A 21,106-nucleotide genomic window follows, 5' to 3' on the forward strand; every position below is an offset into this window, starting at 1 on the left:
GTATATAGGTGACGTAACATCCTGTTCGTTATATTACCTGCGCTGTCTCTCAAGGACTTGGCGGTTGACGGCTCTCCAGCGCTGACCGAGAGTGTCTAGCTTCTCTTCAAGCAGAGATCCATCAGGGGATGACAGCTGCCCAATTATCTGCTCCCCAGTGCGGGTCAGTTCAGCCAGAACGGGCTGGTGGCTGACAAGACCTTCCTCCAGCTCCTAAACACGTACAAAGGATTGAAAGAGAGCAGCAGCACAAAAAAGGTGGAATCGGGGATCGATCAAACAGCATAAGCCGATTTACTCAGGGCCAAATCCCCTGCTCAACTCCATCTCTCCAAGCAAATCTCTTGATTGACACAGAGGCATAATTTGTGACACATCACATTTTAAGCTGCCAAGTCTCTACTTCCACCAAGAGAGATTTAACTTGCCAAGACAGACCCGTAAAGCAGGGTGAGGGATTGTGAAGTCCGCTAAAGGGTTAGTCAGCTAATTGATCTCTCAATTCCTATCCACTTGATCCCTCGTATCAATCTCAGCGACTGTGAAAATATGTAAAAGAGCTAGACAGATAGAGTGTAGCTAGAGCCTTGCAAATCACACTATTAAAAGGTGTTAATGGCGCTAATGCAGAATCTTATTCCCCTTGGAAATGAAATTAGCGCTTTAGAAATCAAACAAAGCTAAATAAAAGGCTCTTTCTCATCTTACTTTTCAGTTCAGTTCTCTCCATTTCTCACTCTGCATAACAAATAGTTAGATGTGCGGTGTGTTTGTTTATCAGGTACAGTATAGCACCCATTTGCCCCCTTCGGGAACAAAATGCAATTATCTCTGGTATAACATTTCCAACCACCTAGCTGCTAATGTTTCAAACATATTACTACTGCACCATGGGAAGGTTTTAATCTTGCTTTGAGTTTGTAAGCATATGGGTTTTTGCGAGTCTACATTTGACTAATTAGGGTTTACAATAACAAAGGTGGAATGCCGTGAAAGTTTTCTATAATGTCATTAAAATATGTAAATTCAGGCAGTCACACGCACTTACACAAAACAAATATTCAGACCTCCACGTGGTCCATCACACTCAACTGACCTCTTGGTGTTGTCGTGCAGAGTTCAGGTCCAGCTGCCCATCAGGGCCAACGCTCTCTGACAGCAGTGTCTCTGTATCAGTCAGCCACTGGTTGAGGTCATTCATGTCACAGTGGAACTGCCTCCACTCCTCTACAGCGCGGTCAAAACTCCTGCAGCAGAACAAAAAAAACACACACTTTCTTCATGATAATTGATCATTTACATCCAAAATTGTAAAGAATGTTTGTAAGGTGAACTTGAAAAAGTGGAAGGACTAACAGTGGAACATTTTTTTCAACTTCACCTGTTGCATGTATCTTTAATGGAAATATGTAACAGGAAATCTGACAATTCAAAACATTCAATATGCTTAAGTAAAATCGAAACAAATAAAAGCTAAACATATAGCAAACATTGGTAGATGTGTTTCTTTTGTCTGACTAAACATCAAACACACAAATGGAAAGCTCCACACTGTGGGAGTTCATTTCAAGTGAAGATCAATTTCCCTCATAAAGTAAAACAAATACTAATGGCAATTACCCAGCATAATCTTTTGTTTATTTATTTTTAAATTAAAGCTCAGTTAGTTCTGAGTTCTCGATTTAATGATGACAGTGGATTCTGGCTTTGATTGCTCCTTAATGACCAATTACAAATACTTTCTTTACTTCTTCGCTCTTGTTTAGGTACGAGTGGGCTTAATATAGAACAGAAGGAGAGATTAATGAATTCTGGTCTACAATCGAGTTTACCCACTGGGTAATACCACGGTTTAGGATTAGAAAAAAATGGCACATGTGACCTCTATTAAACAACAGAAATGTCATAACAATCAGGAAGCCCTGGCGACACATGAATGTTCACAGAGATGCTATTGAATAAATTAGCATAGACAGAGAGGCTGATTACACAAAATGCCTAATATATATATATTATATATATATATATATATATATATATATATATATATATATATAGATATAAAAACAGATATTTATCTCATTGATGGTCTGCATGAGGGCTATTTCCTATTACAGCACCGCTTGGAGCCCAACTAATCTGATGAGAGAGACAAGGTGAGGAAATGAGTTTTGGATGAGCAATTTTACAAAATATACTCCATTCTTTTGATTTTAAATGATGCCCAGAGGTTATTGAGATTACAGACGGAGAGCTTCAGCATTTGTGTGCAAACTATAAAATGAGCTTACTAGTTTATTCTAGCATGTGCACATACTGTACTCAGCAAATAAAGACTGTTATGCACAAGGAATTGTGTTGATGGTAGTCAAGGTCATCCAGTGTGTGTGTGTGTGTGTGTGTGTGTGTGTGTGTGTGTGTGTGTGTTTTTGTGTGTGTGTGTGAGTCTGTGTGTGTGTGTGTGTGTGTGTGTCTGTGTGTGTGTGTGTGTGTGTGTGAGTGAGAATGGGAATCGGCAGGAGATTGTTTATGCCCAAGGAATTGTTTTGATAATAATCAGGGTCAGCATGTTTGTGTGTGTGTGTGTGTGTGTGTGTGTGTGTCTCTCAGGAGCTTGATTGTGTGCCATGGTCCATCTCTCTATCTGTTCCTGCGGTCTCTTGACTAGCGGACAGCTGGCATTTAGTCCCTGCAGCTTAGACCACAATTCCTGACACACAGATTCACACACATTCACATCTGAAAATAGCAGCTTCTTCGCTTCTTTCCCCTGCTGGAACATTTTCTGTGGAAGACTTATTCAAGTTTGATTCTACACGTCACTTTTGGTCGATTAGTGTGTGTACGGTGTGATCAGTTGTACTGGCTATGTGTGAAGTTGGTGCACGCACCCTTTGCGGTGGTTGTACATGCGGTTGAGGCGGTCCCACTGGCCGTTGAGCTGTGTGAGGGCGTCTCCGATCAGGGCAACCTCAGCAGACGAAGCATCTCCAATGGCATCTGGCTGCCTCTCGTGGATCCCTGTGACCTGCTCACCAACACACTCCAGATTCTCTTTAATATTCTATAAAAAGATAAATGCAAGATGAAGGAAAATTGACAGCACGGTGAGAGAGAGAAGGGGGAGAAAAGTTCACACATGTCAGAATGATTGATACCAGAACACTATGTTTACTTGGAAAGCTCTCCCCAAGGAGTAGAACTAGTGTTTTCTACTACCGGTAAATATTTTGTTTCTATTTCTACTACAAATACATCTTCATTTACTTTCCCTTTTCTGCTTTTTTTTGTTTAACTTTGTGAAAACTGCTACAAAAGCTAATACAGTACAATATCACAGATCATTACTGTGACGTTTACAATGAAGATTTTTGACGACCCACCCTCAGTGTGTCCTCCTGGCTAGAAAAGTCTTCGTAGAGCCCCCCGCTGAGCTCAGAGGAGTTCAGAAGCAACTCGTTGTCGGCCATGGCGAGGAGCACTTTGTTGATGCCCAACAGGTAGTCGGAGGGACTCAGTGAGGGAGCGCCCCTACGCTCCACTGAGGACATCTCCTACACCACAGATGAGGTGGAGAAAAACACAGGGCAGAAGGAAAAGAGAGAGAGAGAGACAAACTGTATTAAAACCTATTGTGCCACATCATAATACAGCATGTCACATGATGCTAAAACTACACTACAGTCAATCCAATCAAGCACTTACGGTTAAAGACAACTCAGTGATTAAAGTAACATCTTAGTTAGTGACCATGTGCTTAAGCATGTGTGAATCCCTCACCTCGGATGAGAACTCTCTTATCTGTTCTGTAAAGCTGTGAGTAGACGACGACTCCACAGAGACTTCGGCCTGCCTGATTCGTAGCACCCTTAACTCCTAAAGCAGGCAACCACACACACACACACATTGACTAAACGGGCAAACACAATACGACAGAGAGCTGCGTTTCTTAGATTAAAATAAGATTCCCATACAATATAAGCCCAGCTTAAGGAAGACTACGTATTTTTAATGCATCTCACCCTGTGAGCAGAATATTGGCTCTGCAGGCGGAGCAGTAGAAGTCTTAACTCCTCCCTCTGGCCGTCGTCTGAAGTTTGCTGCAGCAGTTCTTCTCCTCTTCTCAGCAAGTCTTCCACACTGGCTTTCTCCTCGTCCATCTGGTGCAGAGAGACAGACACGTCAAATGAAGAGTTCAGGAGGCTGCTATTCAGATCCAACTTATTTGGAGATTGTTTTGTTTTTTTAACAGCGGTCTTGAATACATCTTTAAATCTATCAATTCCGTTAGCATAGGAAATAACTTACACACCAAAACCTGACATTAGCTGTAAGTTGCTCTTTCACTAAACAAGCAACACGTTGTTCAGAGTGGAGACGATGTGGACGCTTCTCGGGAAAATACTGTTAAAACACACTAAGAGCTTCCTGACTGGCAAACTGACCTTGCTTTGGACTGGTCAGGTCTGTTCAGGCAGTGTGTTTACCGTCATAAACATTGATAACAGATTGAATTCCAGACTTGTTAGGCCTTGAAATGCCCAATCAAAGCTATTATCACAGGGCAGCTTTATCTCATAAAACTTCAGAAAGAGAATAATAGGAAACCTGGGGCCATTTTCAGTGCATGTTTTCAAATTTCTGTGGAAAATTGCTCGAGCTGGCAAACCTTAATGGAAAACTCTGGCCAGACAATAGACATAGTGCCTATTTCCCTATGCACAATACTACAACATTTAGAGCTCTATTTGGCGAAGCAATTACTACTTTGCGGCTGATGTCTTGTCTATGTCTACGTATCTCATTCTCATACACATATCTCATTACCATAATTATCAATCATCATTATTGTAATCAAGTACTTTTTCTTTGAGATTTTTAAAAACAAAATGAAAAAGCCACAAAAAGGACGAAATTGAAAGGTGACCTTGTTTACCTTGTCATCATCCAGGATGTTTGTTGGGTCCTGCTGCTGCTGCAGAGCCCTCAGCGTGTCCTGGAGCTCTGCCTGTAGGCCCCTCATCTCACTGGAGTCTAGAGCGTCAGTCTGACTCAGACTCTCTGCTCCGATCTCCTGGCTGAAAATGACCTGATGAGAAAGAGCAGAAACACACCTCATGTCAAAACAAGTCATATGTATTTAATTATCTGACTGCATGCTCAAAGAGAGTGTTCAGCGGTGGCATAATGTGGTGATAAGTCACTGACTCCAAATAGAGCTCTTAAAAAGTTGTGTAGTTTGGATGAAATTGCTGTACCTGCTGAGGTATCTGCTGGTTCAACTCAACACCACCTGACTCCAGACTCATCATCATCTGAATGTAAAAAGGAACAGACGAATACAGACTATACCACATGCTTTCTGTTTGACCCTTTTTTTTGCATATAGCAGGATTAAATTCCACACTGTATTGTGCATACATTGATTTTAGGAGCAAATACAGTCTATGCTTTTGTACCTTGGCAGTTTTGATGTGTTGGGAGACTTTATCGAAGTTGCAGTTGAGCTCAGCCAGTTTGGGCTCCACCACATCTCGGCAGGCGGGCCCCCTGCTGGTCATCAGGATGATGGCCTGATCCCTCACGTTGTCCACACGCAGACTGATGTCCTCCAGCTCCTCTAGCATGCGCTGAGGACAGACCACAGAGTAGCTTGTCATCTATTTAAATCAGTTCTGCTATCAGTCATTCTCTCTCAGACTGGATGGCAGTGTAGCCTTGGTTCAGACCAAAGAGCTTAGCACAGCATGTGATGATCAAGGTTAACGGGGCCAGGCACCAGTCAATATTTAATGGAGACCTTCAGTTGTCATGGCCAGAGGAAGGAAAGGGTTACGAATTTAATATAACTGTAAGATAAATTATTTAAAACTACCATAAAAAGGCTCTGCTTCTCCCTTTTACCTTATTTTCTCACTGAGCCATGTTCTTTCCCATACATCAACAAACCTCTCTGTTGCCCGACTAGCTCACACTCTCTCTTTTTCCAAGTTGGGCAATTATTATTAAGAACTACACAAAAGAAAAAAATTCCAAAATATTGTTCAAATATATGTGCTTCTTGAAAATTCATATCTTAACCAAGCATAAAACATGTCTGCTGCATCAGTGGGCAATATAAAATGGAACATTTAGAAATGATTGATCCTTACCTTGCTATTCCTTTCATGTAGATTCAATTAAACATTCTGGGCCTAATTTACTAACCACTGACAAAGTGTGATTTTTGTGTTAAAAATATTTTCAGTCTCGCCTATGTCTTCGTCTTGCTCAAATTACTGTTGCCATTTCACCAGCGGCATAAAGGTATACGAGGAAAGTCGTTTGCGGCTGGTTTAGACCTGCTTTTAAGAGGCGGAGAATTTCCCCCGCAGAATAGAGGCGCGCTCTTACTGACAGTCTTTGTAAATACCACGGAATATTTAATTAGGCGCACTTTGCGCTTATCCTCCCACCTTTTTGGGTGGAACTCCCACTTTCCCCACGACCCTCCCACGAACGCATATTGAAAGCGCAACTTCTCTCTTCTCGCTCATGTGGCAGACAATCTGCGATTTTACCTAAGTGCGCCCTGTTTGTAAATAGCCCGCATCGGTTACGTCCGTCTTTGCGACCAATTAGCGTCTGGAAACAGGCGCAAACGGCTTGATAAATCCCTCTGTATACCAGAAGGTAGCCAAACACATTTCTTTGCCATAAACTAATAGCTTTGTAATAATAATATGGAAAAAGACAGACTGGTAACCTCACAAGTTTTAACTATCCTTTATGTACCGGGTGTACTGTATCCATACTTTGGGGCCATTCTCCAGTTATTCATAATGATGCTTTTTCTCTCACAATGTAATGACTCCCTCTGTCTTACCTTTACCACCTTCCGCCTCTCTGACGGGGCGAGCCGCTCAGCCTCGTCCAGGTGGATCTGGGTCTGGTAGAGCCAGGTGCTGATGTGAGCCAAGTTCTCATCAAAAATTTCCACTTCATTCTGGTGACTCTGCACTCATACAACAAAAAACAAGGGCTCAGTGTTTCCATTAGGAAAATAAAAAAACATTCATTACTGTTAAAGGTCCTCCTGTGTTTTCCCCATTTACTGCTTGATCTAAAACAAAGGCATTTTTATGATCTCTGGGTGTTCCATTACCTTTATATGACTTGCTGCAGTGCACAATTACAAGAAGAAACACTTCTTAGTCTCTTCAAAGGGTAAATATATTTTTATTGAAGAGGTGCTATTCATGTCCTTGTTTTGTTCTGGATATTTAAGTTCATTTTTTTGTCTAGCTACTGCAATCCCTTGACACAACATAATGAGGAATTATTTTACTTGGGTAGTAAAGAAATAACCTTGTAATGAATTTTTTTTTTATCTTTCCACAGTTGGGAAAAATACTTCAAAAGCCAATGAACTTTTTTGAATTTCAAAACTAAAACTTTAACTATTTCAGCACATTGGATATGTATTTCCCAGAAAAAAAAAAAGAATATATATATATATATATATATATATATATATACACAGTGCCTTGCAAAAGTATTCGGCCCCCTTGAACTTTTCGACCTTTTGCCACATTTCAGGCCTCAAACATAAAGATATAAAACTGTAATTTTTTGTGAAGAATCAACAACAAGTGGGACACAATCATGAAGTGGAACGAAATTTATTGGATATTTCAAACCTTTTAAACAAATAAAAAACTGAAATATTGGGCGTGCAAAATTATTCAGCCCCCTTAAGTTAATACTTTGTAGCGCCACCTTTTGCTGCGATTACAGCTGTAAGTCGCTTGGGGTATGTCTCTATCAGTTTTGCACATCGAGAGACTGACATTTTTGCCCATTCCTCCTTGCAAAACAGCTCGAGCTCAGTGAGGTTGGATGGAGAGCGTTTGTGAACAGCAGTTTTCAGTTCTTTCCACAGATTCTCGATTGGATTTAGGTCTGGACTTTGACTTGGCCATTCTAACACCTGGATATGTTTATTTGTGAACCATTCCATTGTAGATTTTGCTTTATGTTTTGGATCATTGTCTTGTTGGAAGACAAATCTCCGTCCCAGTCTCAGGTCTTTTGCAGACTCCATCAGGTTTTCTTCCAGAATGGTCCTGTATTTGGCTCCATCCATCTTCCCATCAATTTTAACCATCTTCCCTGTCCCTGCTGAAGAAAAGCAGGCCCAAACCGTGATGCTGCCACCACCATGTTTGACAGTGGGGATGGTGTGTTCAGGGTGATGAGCTGTGTTGCTTTTATGCCAAACATAACGTTTTGCATTGTTGCCAAAAAGTTCGATTTTGGTTTCATCTGACCACAGCACCTTCTTCCACATGTTTGGTGTGTCTCCCAGGTGGCTTTTGGCAAACTTTAAACGACACTTTTTATGGATATCTTTAAGAAATGGCTTTCTTCTTGCCACTCTTCCATAAAGGCCAGATTTGTGCAGTATACGACTGATTGTTGTCCTATGGACAGAGTCTCCCACCTCAGCTGTAGATCTCTGCAGTTCATCCAGAGTGATCATGGGCCTCTTGGCTGCATCTCTGATCAGTCTTCTCATTGTATGAGCTGAAAGTTTAGAGGGATGGCCGGGTCTTCGTAGATTTGTAGTGGTCTGATACTCCTTCCATTTCAATATTATCGCTTGCACAGTGCTCCTTGGGATGTTTAAAGCTTGGGAAATATTTTTGTATCCAAATCCAGCTTTAAACTTCTCCACAACAGTATCTCGGACCTGCCTGGTGTGTTCCTTGTTCTTCATGATGCTCTCTGCGCTTTACACGGACCTCTGAGACTATCACAGAGCAGGTGCATTTATACGGAGACTTGATTACACACAGCTGGATTCTATTTATCATCATTAGTCATTTAGGTCAACATTGGATCATTCAGAGATCCTCACTGAACTTCTGGAGAGAGTTTGCTGCACTGAAAGTAAAGGGGCTGAATAATTTTGCAAGCCCACTTTTTCAGTTTTTTATTTGTTAAAAAAGTTTGAAATAGCCAATGAATTTCGTTCCACTTCATAATTGGGACCCACTTGTTGTTGATTCTTCACAAAAAATTACAGTTTTATATCTTTATGTTTGAGGTCTGAAATGTGGCAAAAGGTCGAAACGTTCAAGGGGGCCGAATACTTTCGCAAGGCACTGTATATATATATATATATATATATATATATATATATATATATATATATATATATATATATATATATATATATATATATATATATACACATATACACACAAAAAACACATATATAAATATATACACACAACATACATATATATACACACTTATATATACGCTGTATATTATATATACATGTATGTAGTGTATGTATGTATGTATATATATATTTGTGTGTGTGTGTGTGTGTGTGTGTGTGTGTGTGTGTGTGTGTGTGTGTGTGTGTGTGTGTGTGTGTGTCCTTTGTTCATTTGCCAAAAATAAAAGTATTGTTTAAGCATAAAATTCTAAAAAGCAGGTGGGAGATTCTACTTACTCAGAGAACATAAAATAAAGAACACAGCAACTCCTTATTTATTAATCCTTACTGTATAAAATATTTGCACTCACCAGCACAGCACTAAGCCAGTCCTCGGTCCAGGTGCGGACGCGGCCCCAGGCTTCGTTAAGGCCACAGAGTTTGTCCTCCAACTGAGCCTCGCTGCCCTCCACCAGAGTCTGAAGACCGGCGCTGGTCTCCATCAGGCTGGACAGCTCCACCTTACAACGCTCCGACTCCTTCAGCAGGCCCTGGAGGAGGGACACACACACACATACATACAATGCAATATAGAGCATATTAAAGAGATTCATGTGATGACCTTCATGTTTCAATAATTTATTGCCATATCAGATAGCTAGATGTATTGTACAGCACACACACACACGTGCGCACGCACGCACACACACACACACACACACACACACACACACACACACACACACACACGCATGCACTAAAACTTAAAATGAAATGTACATTTTAAAAACAAGTACATTATGGGAAAGCACAGCAGCACAAATATCAGACTTAATGACCTCAGCCCAACAAGAACTAGAGGAGAGTGACTAGGCAAGGTGTGATTTCTGTTTGTTTGTTTGTTGTGTTTTCCTTGAGACCACAGAGGGTGGGGGGTGGGAGAGGGTTTTTTTGTTCCTGTGCAAGTTGTGTTTCTCTGTTCTGTGCGCCATCTGACATTACCTGGCATACATTGTGAAATTTGTTTTGTATGTCTGAACGATATAAATGGTGCTAATAAAAAATGTATCACAAAAAAAAGTACATTTGGAGAACAAAAAAGTGCATTTATAGAAACCTACACTTTCATGTGTTCTAATGTGAAGCTGTGACAGATTTAAAATTCATACTGTTTCAGTTTTAATACTGTTGCTGAGTCTTTTGTGTGAAAGGGTCAAGAATGGGTCAGTTTGGTTTGTGGGATCATGAAAAGGTTTTAGTCCTTTTTTACTGAATTTGGATCTCAGGGAGAGACAAATACATCCATACAATTCTTAACACTTAAACATCCTCTTTTCATAGTGCTGATACACTTTATCTCCCGTGTTAGAAAGTAAGAGAGATTGGTGTTTTCAGGAAGATTATACTGTCCCAGTGCTCCACCTTCTGGCCAGAAGCAGAGGCACTTTTTTGCTCCTGCTGAAGAGATTTGATTAAAAGGTGTGGACAGTTACTCACATTAGCCCATGCAATCTCTGCATCAATGTCAGCTGGCATGTCTCCACAGCTGTTCTTCTGCTGGAGCTGAGCCTCATTTATGGTGAGCCACTCCTCCAGGGCGGCGCTCTCCTTCTGGAACTTCTGAGACAGAGACATAGCTTTTTCCAGGTCCTGCTTGCCCTCTGTTACCTGTAAAGAGAAGGAAAACAAAGGCGTCTTAAACTGGTCTCAGGAATATTATTTATAATCCAACATAAGCTGCATTTTGAACAAGGAAAATTCATCTAAAGCTAAGTTACCTGTGCCCCCAGGTCATTGTAGAGCAGTTTGAGAGCAGTGAGCTGTTCGTCCATGGCCTTGGGGTTCTCCGTCTGCTGTTTCTGCACAATCTGCCGACCAGTTTTTATCACCGTCTCCACCTCCAACTTCACCTCACTCAGCAACTTGTATAGTTTCTATAATAAAAAAAAAAAAAGGAAAAAGAGCCTATGAGTGAGATAGACATTTTGTGTCTGCATAAATAGATAGTTACAGTAGGCCGGCAGATATTTTTTGTTTGTGTGTTCTTAAATCCTTTAATGTGCACACAGAACAGTTCACACAATCAGCAACAAATACACCATTTGTGTTTGCGCAATAGAAAGATCGAGAAAGTTGTAGCTCTCACCATGCAACCACCGAGGTGGGTCTGGATTTTTTCCGGGTCCACGTCCCTAATATCCAGAATATGCAGCTCAGCCTTGGCACCATCCAGGACTCTCTTACAGTCCAACATGCGCTGCTCAAAGTTAGCTGGCTTCTGGAATAGCTGGTACTTTGTGGAGATCTCCCTCAGTTTCCTCTGCATTGGGTAAAGGCAGAGGTTAATAAAGTCATACATCTATGTCACAACACAGACAGCACACACACTTCTCTTACAATGGTGCCATGATTTGTTATATTTTTTACACTGTTTTCAAGGTGAAAGTATTTGTAGTATGAATGTGTAGTTATGGTGGCAGGAGGAGAAACTAATCTGACATGACTTCCTGCAGTTTGTGATGTTCTCCAGCAGGAGTCAGTGTTACCTGTAGCTGGTCCAGCATGGTCCCACCTCGAGCAGCTTTGCCATCAGGGCTGGGAGGAGGCAAGTTGGCCACGTTCCTCTTCCTCATCTCCTCCACTGTCACCTCGTGAGCTGCGATCTCTGTCCCGATGGTCTGAAGGAAAAGTGGAAATGAACACATCCACCATAAATATGTGCACTCATACGGACAGGCCCTCTTGCACCTACTGATGCTATATTTTGTTCATCAAAACATCTGTGGACAACATGATGTGTCTTCATGTGTAGATTATATCGATACTATCATTACTATATATTCATTTCCGTGGGCCTCTAGGTGAAGGGAGAGCCTTCAGACAAGTTAGATCATACTGCATGAAGTAGGATCCATCATGTCGCGTCTCGTCTGGCAACTCCTCGGTGTGTGAAAGTGTGTGTTGCGCACATGTGTACTGTACCTGTGCCTCCTGTGGGAGCTGGAAGGCGTCGATACGGTCAGTGAGGTAGGAGGTGAGTTTGTGGTCCAGCTGACTCAGAGACTCCTGCAGTGTATGGAGCCCCTGTTCGTTCTCCTTCAGAGTCTGCAGCTGCTGCTCAAGGCTGATCTGCCGGTTCACAGCCTAGAGGGGGGTGGGGTGGTGGGGGGGGGCAGGAAAAAAAAAAATGTCCTGTCGTATTTGACTTGATGTGATAATGCAAAGAGTACACCAAATGCTTAAAGATGCTTATAAATAACTGTGTACTAAGTGCAAAATAACAAAATAAATGCTGGGCTGATATAGTGTAACATATAGTGAAAATATATGTGTTATCCATTTTAATATCAATATGATAAAACATAAATGTGTTTGTATTTAATTAAACTATGCTCAACAATATTCTGTGGTCAAATTTGTTCTATAAAGAATAATATACTTCTACGAAAAAAATATTCTACTCAAAGGAAGAAATCCAAACTCAACACAAAATGGATGCCTTTTTCAACAGTATAAAACACACATTCGTGCATCCCACATTTGCTTACAGACAAAGCCAAGGTCCTGACCTGGTGGTTGAGTTGCTCGTAATGAGAATTGAAGGCCTCTAGTTTTTCGCTAATAAGTTCGTCCAGTATGCCCCCGTCTATCAGCGTCTGACCCAGCTCTCTGATTTGCGTCCGGTTGTCCCCGGGGTGGCGAAGCGCACACTCCAAAGACTGGTGGTGAATGGAGAGATGGAGAAAAGGGTAAAGTTATAAGCAAAGAATCAGAAAAGTCAAGGAAAGAGGGGAGGAAAAGAAATGAGCGCGAGGAAGTGATAAAAAAAAAAAACAGTCCTTTGATAAAGCCACAACAAAAATCAAGAAAGTTAAACCACTTCCAAAGATTTGCCACAGAAAGTAGAAAAAAGAAAAGATTGACTAAAGCTAGAAACCAAACACTTGAGGAACAAAGAACACCAAAGAGAAAAAAGAAATCCAGTGTGTTAGTGAAAAGTGAAAGTGTGTGTATGTGTGTGAAAGACTGCGAAAGAACCAAATAGCTGAGCAAACAGATGGAGTGCAGATGCAGAAATTGCAACGTTGGATGTGTCAGATGGAGGCAAACCGAAAAGAACGATGATAACTAAACGAGAAATGAGAGACAAGTGGGAGAGAAGCTTGTCGAGTGACGGCACTTGTTTGGATCCAACAGTCATTGTTTATGTAGGGTAATTAAATGTGCTTATCCTTCCCGGAGGTCATGGACAGAGACAGAGACAGAAAGAGAGAGAGAGAGAGAGAGAGAGAAGAGAGAGGAGAGAGAGAGAGAGAGAGAGAGAGAGAGAGAGACAGCCTCACAGGGGGTGAGTCTGATTAGGAAACTGGGAGGAATGCAAAGGGTGAGAAGTGAGAGAGGGAAGTTAAGAAGAATGGAGAGGGAGAGAGAAAAAGCGCAAGACTGGGTGGCAAGAGTAAAAAAATCCAAAAACACATGAGGACAAAGAGGAGAAGGGGAAACAATGTCTTCAAGGGTCTTCAATTTCCTTCATCACTATGCGATGTTACAGAAGCAGCACTGTGATTAAAGTGAGTTTGACAGTCATGCCGCAGGCGATTCTACAGATATAGCAACGGAGCAAAACAGGGCAGAAGATATTTAGAAGACAAAGTCAAAGACAATGAGGATATTAACAGAGTTAGAATATGTAATGGCTTGTTTGGTTTATGAAATATACTGATGATACTGATATGAATGATGCATTTTAAATGCATCTTCATGCCTTTTAAAAGCATGTTGCTTGATGAGGTGATTTTATCGAAGCTAGGTAAATTCCCAAATATAATGTAGGTAGAGGAATATAGAAAAAAATACAATTCTAAACATATTCAAAGATGATTGGATAGTCTAACTATACAATTCATTAGTTATATTTTTTATGAAGTAGTAGTAGTAGTAGTAGTAGTAGTAGTAGTAGTAGTCATTTCCTCAAAAACAAAGATTATTTCACTTTCTGTTGACATGTGCCCACAAGCTATGAAATATAAATGTTTTTTTCCAAAAGTAATCCAGTAGTTTAAATATAGTAGCATTGTCTATGTATTTCTATATAATATGTGAAATTTTGCACCTGAAATAATTGTGTGTTTTTTTTATGTGTTACCAGAGGATCTCGTTATATGTTTGATTCACATGTGGGGTGAGCCAAATAGTGAGGAGTAAGAGAATTAACAGGAGAGAAAGATAAGAAGACCACGGTCAAGTATAAGATGGGCGATTAATTAAATGGGATTACAGTGTGTGTGTGTGTGTGTGTGTGTGTGTGTGTGTGTGTGTGTGTGTGTGTGTGTGTGTGTGTCTGCATTTGTACCTCCAGAGCTTCATTGACGGCCTCAGTGCTCTCTGGTAAGTTGTCAGTAGCTTGGACCTTCTCCCCCAGAGTGTTGAGCCAACTCTGCTCCATATCCAGGTACTGAAGTAACTCCATCCAACAGGACCAAACCTCCTACACAGTATAGACACATAAACCCTCAGTCAGAAACAGTTAAAGTTGCAAACAGTTGTGCACAACCAGAGAAACACAAATGATGTTACCACAAAGTGACAGCTGTAGTAAATATGCCCTCACTCACAATCTTAAAGGACAATATGTAAAAACACTTTACGGTGAGGCATTTTTACAAAAGAAACCACACTATACAAAAAATTAAACAGCAAAATCCTAACCACAAAGATAGGATGGTGACTAATGGACTTCAGGCAAAGAGCATACATGAACATAAGCACAACTCAGTGACGCGTGTGATCTTTACCCTGCAGAGTCTGGGAGATGATAATAAAAAACAGTGTCCCAAACTACGACTTTACACTCACAGATTTGCTCTGAAAACCAGAATCACCAGCGCCCTTTAAGGTTATCTTGTTCTTCGCATGAAAATTAACAAAAGGGACCGCAAAAAAAACATCATAAACCAACATTTCATTCCAATACTGAACCATGGGAGCTGCAAGTTGGACAAATTGGGCCATTCAAGCATAAAATTATTAACCTTTTTTATTTTTTATTCCATCGTTAAAATGATAAACTGCAAAGCTGTGGTGCAAGTATACAGTATTTCTGCAACAATAAAAGCATAGGTGGCCATCATTTTTAACTGAGGCCAGTACACTTCTTCTTCACTGTCACAAACATACCAACACAGAAGGACCCACACACATTACCTCCAGAGTGTGACACTTGCTCTTGAAGCGGTCACAGAGCTTGTGGTAGTTGGATAGAACCCCCTCTAGCTCGGAGGTCAGCTCCTGTGCATTGCCTCCACCAGGGGGCGATGTTCTGGACACCAGCATGTTGATGCTGTCTTTCAGGATCTTCACCTTCACCTCCTTCTGTAGCACATCCTCTTTAGCCCTCTGTGAGAGAGGTAAGCGGACAATGACGACAGTACCAGAGGAAGACATTTAGACCCACACGCTCTAATAAAGCACAGTCAAAATCACTGCGTTTATCAGAGAATCGCCATATTTCCCAATGGTTCCCAAATATTTTATTTTAGGTGTTCCCCTTAGGTTACACGCACGCCTCCCCTCCCACCTTCATCTCCTCCAGCGACGCTTCCAGCTCCTCAGGACTCTTGTATTCAAAGTCCCTCATGAGAAACTCCTCATCGACCTGGGTCATCCATTCCTGCATCTCCGCCAAGTCCTTCCTCAGATTCACCTGCCTCTCCCGACTCTCTGCCACACGTTCCTGATGTCTCAGCAGCTGGAGGGAAGCATATGACTTCAGGTTTGTAAGTGAAACAAGACCCTACGAGACTCTGTACAACAGAAGATGTCTTATCTGCTTGCTAGTGACTAAATTGTCACTGTAATTATGTGAATGAAAACAGGCATACATACACACAAAACAAGAAACCAAATTTAATCCGTACATGATTTGCAGGACATAACAGCACAAAATGCAAACATGAGAAAAGTTTTTCCTCACCTGTTTGCTAAGCGTGTCCCATTTGCTCTGGCACTTGTCCAACTCATCCTGCCCCCACTTGGCTAGTCCTGGGACTGCAGTCGCCTTTACAGCACTCACATTCTCTCCCATCTGCTTCAACGAACCTTCCACAGACTCCATCTCATTCACATACTCCTTGTTAGCAGAAAGACAAAGACAGGTAAAGAATAATACTTTTCAAATATTAAAATTCAACTCAGTAATCAAATCAGGTCAAAATCTATATCGTCAAATGACTGCAGTCTTCACATAAACAACAGTAAAAGTAACTTTTAAGTGATAAAGTCGTGGTGTCTTTAACATTAGAATGTGTTGGGGAAAAATAACAAACCAATGTTTTCATGTTTTGCATTGCCCTCTAACCTTGCACTGGTTGAGCTCTTCCTGTAGACTGTCTTTGTCGCCCAACCCCGTGGCATCACGAGACAACTGTTCCTGAACCACGTCCAACCAACGTTCCACTTCCACCAAACGCACCTAGCAACAGCATTAAACCAATGTATCCAAACCATTCAAGTAAAGACAAAAACACTTTCTATAACACTAATTTGAGCTATTCTACCTGATTGTCCTTCATGCTACCCAGGATGCACTGCAGTGTGCCCAGCTCCTCACGGGCCCTGGAGGAGAGCTGACTCCATCTTTGTAGTTCTGCAGAATCGGAGGCTTGCTGTGTTTGCTCAATCTCCAGACACAGGCCCTGAGGTGAACAAGAGTTCAGGCTTAAAATGACACGTCCAAGCTGTGTGTAATGGGCAGCCAACCATGGAAACTCTTATTGTCTGTGGAGGGATTTGCCATGCATGTCATCCCCTTGCTGAGAAGAAGATAAGAGGTCCTTAATCTCTTCGATTGACTGAGGCTTCACTATTAAAAAAAAATATGCAGCTTTCATGTCATACAAGTACGATGGTTGAGATGAGAAAGATTCCAATGTTTATGACTTTATGAGCGTTTAAGTCACTGGACGACTCAAGAAGATTGTTTGACTGCAGAGATGTAGTGTTAGGGTTAAAAAAAACTACTTGCATTGACAATATAACGCTATACCACCACATTTGGGATTAATTAACTTGAACAACGGACTTTGGCAGACATGGAGCATCCATGTTTGGCACTTCTGAGTTATTATGCACCAAGCCATATTGAAGCTTTCAAAGATGTTAGCTTTCCACTAAAAACATTGCTACATAGTACTACTGGTGGTCAAAATCTCCATATGATACAGTAATACAGCAATCATAATCACAATCATAACTTTCTTGAACACAGGTGGTGATTAAATTGCTACCACTTGTTTAGGATTAATTGATCATTTCATAAGCAATTCACATTAGCGTATAGTGAAAGAAGAATCCATTTAAACAAGAAGAAACAATACTGAGCCAATCAGATGACTATCAACCTTCTATCATTAGGCTAATTGCTACTGGGACTCAGAGATGCTGCCATGGGATTGTGTGTGGTGGTTGTCAGGCTAACTGACTGGCTGAGCGGCCCCACAATGAGCTGTTAGGAGCTCCACGCAACATGCATGGGCACGCTGCCCAGAATGTGCCAAGTCCCCACCCCTTTCCCCGGCACCATGCCCTATCTGCCACGATAACAAGGGCTCGGACTGAACCACATTCCACCGAAGAAGGGAGGAGGAGAGAAACACGCACAGCTACACACAAGAAACACAATAACGCATATATCCTAAAGCTACATACCAAAATACACACACACACACACACACACAACACACACACCCTTTTTCTCCTACACAGAGGTCTGATACAGTGCAGAAAGAAGTGAAGCTGATAAAGAAGCCTATTGTGTGCTGGAGAGAAAAAAAATGACAGCAGACAGAGGTTAACACTCATTCTGATATACGTACAAGCACATAGACAGACACAAACAATGAAATCCTTTTAGCTCAGATGTCAGAGGGCACATGTGTTATACACACAAAGTCTCCAGATAAACCACAACAACAACCATTCAAATGAACTAATATGCATTTGTTTAGTCCATCACATGAATATGCAGTCGTGTCTGTGGTTTTCACTTAATGTTGTTATTTATTTTAATCTCTATTAATTATATGATTAAAAATCTTTCAGGGGGGTCTTGGCCAATCAGACTAACATAAAAGACAAGATCAGCATTAAACAACAATGTGGATTATAAAAGCATAAATATAACTGTCAATAAGAAAAACAGAAGAAGTGATTCTGTGACAGTTGAATACAAGTCTTTGAAAAATAAGGGTAATAGTAGTAATAGTAACACTTGTATCCTAGAGACAACCTAAAATCATGAATGAAATAAGATTATTCTAATACTGTCAAACATGAATTAATAAAGCGTTGTGATCATACTTTGCGTAGTAAGCTCCACCTAGGAGTTCATGTTTTTGGTTTCATCTGTCTGTCAGGTAGTGTGTACAGATTTGGACTATGGTTTTCACACAGAGCCATAACTTCATTTATCAGGACGATGCACTACTCACTTGTGCCCGCTCTACTGCTCCCTGAGCTGTAGGGATGTCCACTATTCCTTCTCTCAGAGTGGCCAGCCTGCCCTCTAGACCCTCCACCTGGCTCAACACCATCTGGTTGGCCTCAAGACTGGCCAAAGCTGGAATAAGACAAGGAGGAGGGGGAGATGTGTGAATAATGGGGGAGAAAAAAATGTATATTAAGTTAAGGTATCAACACCTTTGCATCAGGACTTAAGCATCCGGTTTTAAACCACAAGGGGGCAGTGTGCAGGTTTGGGATTAGTGTGTTCTCCAGGCTGCAAGAGGATGCCAGATGTTTGACAGTCAGTTTCTCAAAGTAAGTTTAGCTGTGCTCTTTTAACCAAACTCATACATGTCAATCATGCCAGATGAATTTAAAAAAAATTACACTATAAAATCACGGCTAAGTTGCGAAGGTAGTTACATAAGTAACAAAAGTTAAGTAGTGCCTATTTGTGACAACGTCAACCTCATTTATTTCTTTCTTCTCTCTTCTCACTCTTCTCTTCTCCTCAACTGTCTCTCTTCCATCTCTCCTTCTCTGTCTGCGTTTTAATTACCAGGTGATTTAATGCTTACATAATCTGGGTATGTTTATATACACAAAGAGCAGAGATGGAGCGTAACTTGGAGAGGGGAGGGGAGAAATAAAGAGAGGCCCCGGCGCGAGGCAAACGTCCCTCAAGCAGAAACAAAATGGTTTTTCTTGGCTTTCATTCAAATCCTCACAGTCATAAAAGCCCAAGAGGCACAGAATGAGACACACACAACAAACACACACACAAACACACACACAAACACAAACACACACACACACAGTCAGGAGCGGAGAGGAGCATTCAAGTCTTTCTTTACAGACTCATCTTTGGCCAATAAGAGTGCATGTAAATTCCTGAGGTAAAACGGTGACCGATTTTCAGGACCGCTCCAGGTCCAAGTCACGTCCTCAGGTAGAGACGGAGCTGGCACAGGGAGATGATCTTACACTCAATCGCTCACGTATACACTCAGGCATCTGTGAGCTTTTGGAGGCCATATAAGGGCATGATCCATTACTTGTGGCTGGCCAAGGATTCATATAAAAGCTGATGTCAAATTTACACAACCCCGGTGGGATTGAGCTTTGCTGATCTTAGCTATCACTATTTCAGTCTCCCCATAAACCTGAAAGTATTGAGCCAAGAGTAAGGAGAGAGAAATGGGTCTTTGTTTTAAGGAAGGCTTAAATCTCCTGTACTGCAGCTCTCTGAAATTGGAGGATGCCTCAAGGCTATCAGGTCCCTTGAAAAGCATATGGTACTGTTAATACTGAGGAACCTGCTGTTATGGAACCGGTTTCCTTTGCGCTGATTTGACAAATCATTTTTATATAGTTCAGCAAAGGTACCTTTGTTGACCTCTTGCTCTCTGCTCTGTAGCCGCTGCAGTGTGGAGGCGTGATGTGCTGATACCACCACCAAGTTGTCTTTCAGAGAGGGCATGGCTCCAAGTGACCCAGTGTCTGCAGAAAGCTGCTCCAATCGCGGGCTTAAGGCAGTGAGCTGAACAAGTCGGGACTGTAAAAACACAAGAGGAAGACAAAAGTTCATTATTTTGCAAGTGGAGAATTATTTAAGGATAACTCAGTTGCTGTCTCTGTATCAGAAAGGGACATTTTATAAACTAGGTAAGTAGAGTTCCTTGACTTAATAAATAAGCCTATGATTAGTGGTTTTCTTGAACATTACATTGACTCGTTTAATAATGACGCAGAATGTGGCCAGGTTGGGTCAGTGGGTAGAGCAGGCGCACATATACCGAGAGGCTTATGCCTCGATACAGAGATCCAGGGTTCGAAACCCGACCTCTGACAATTTCCTGCATATCTTCCCCCTCTCTCTCTTCCCTTTCTCACTTAGCTGTTCTGTCAAATAAAAAGGCAGAAAAGCCCAAAAAAGAATCTTAAAAAAAATTGTAAAGTGTATGTTTCAGCCATCCATTTTCCTTGTATTTGATCTATTTTGTCCCATTAAGCATAATCAGTGTCACTTTAAAGAATTCATTATTGTTTTCTATAAAAATGAGGGAAACCTGAGAAACATACTGCAACAATAAATTACTCTGGAGGAGAGAAACTCGCAGATTACTGGATGGAGTCATGCTTTACACTGACAGTCAATTAGTCTCAAATTGAAAAATCTTAACTCGCACTTCAGGTCACAACCAGGAAGGGTTTCATCCATTTTACTTTGTGCATCTTTCACTGACTTTCCAAGCATTTGAGGCACTCCCTAACTTTAAACTTTAGATCCCTTTTTTTGCTCTCATGGTTGTTTTGATCTATGACTTTTTAAAGGGTTTCATCTCTGATGTGAAATCTGAAAAGTTTATGAAATAACTGCAGTTGCATGAGCTGAAT

General features: G+C 41.2%; 1 protein-coding gene across 5 annotated transcripts in view; it reads right to left on the reverse strand.

Annotated features, from left to right (window-relative positions):
* The window catches only part of utrn (utrophin), a 188,528-nt gene that overhangs the window by 126,068 nt on the left and 41,354 nt on the right, over positions 1-21,106 (reverse strand). For all 5 annotated transcript variants that reach the window (XM_039782730.1, XM_039782734.1, XM_039782732.1 and 2 more), the window contains 25 exons: positions 20,096-20,264; positions 18,697-18,824; positions 16,765-16,902; positions 16,566-16,679; positions 16,182-16,337; positions 15,786-15,956; positions 15,413-15,604; positions 14,562-14,696; positions 12,778-12,927; positions 12,191-12,352; positions 11,755-11,886; positions 11,355-11,528; positions 10,987-11,142; positions 10,706-10,876; positions 9,580-9,759; positions 6,866-6,994; positions 5,460-5,630; positions 5,259-5,315; positions 4,937-5,089; positions 4,023-4,160; positions 3,781-3,876; positions 3,384-3,554; positions 2,892-3,064; positions 1,097-1,247; positions 38-213 (listed from right to left, as the gene is read on the reverse strand). In XM_039782730.1, the coding sequence (XP_039638664.1) occupies positions 38-213; positions 1,097-1,247; positions 2,892-3,064; positions 3,384-3,554; positions 3,781-3,876; positions 4,023-4,160; positions 4,937-5,089; positions 5,259-5,315; positions 5,460-5,630; positions 6,866-6,994; positions 9,580-9,759; positions 10,706-10,876; positions 10,987-11,142; positions 11,355-11,528; positions 11,755-11,886; positions 12,191-12,352; positions 12,778-12,927; positions 14,562-14,696; positions 15,413-15,604; positions 15,786-15,956; positions 16,182-16,337; positions 16,566-16,679; positions 16,765-16,902; positions 18,697-18,824; positions 20,096-20,264 (3,743 nt within the window). The remainder of the gene's footprint in view (positions 1-37; positions 214-1,096; positions 1,248-2,891; positions 3,065-3,383; positions 3,555-3,780; positions 3,877-4,022; positions 4,161-4,936; positions 5,090-5,258; positions 5,316-5,459; positions 5,631-6,865; positions 6,995-9,579; positions 9,760-10,705; positions 10,877-10,986; positions 11,143-11,354; positions 11,529-11,754; positions 11,887-12,190; positions 12,353-12,777; positions 12,928-14,561; positions 14,697-15,412; positions 15,605-15,785; positions 15,957-16,181; positions 16,338-16,565; positions 16,680-16,764; positions 16,903-18,696; positions 18,825-20,095; positions 20,265-21,106) is intronic.

The sequence above is a fragment of the Perca fluviatilis genome, chromosome 18 (assembly GCF_010015445.1).
Source record: "Perca fluviatilis chromosome 18, GENO_Pfluv_1.0, whole genome shotgun sequence".
Lineage (NCBI taxonomy): Eukaryota > Metazoa > Chordata > Actinopteri > Perciformes > Percidae > Perca > Perca fluviatilis.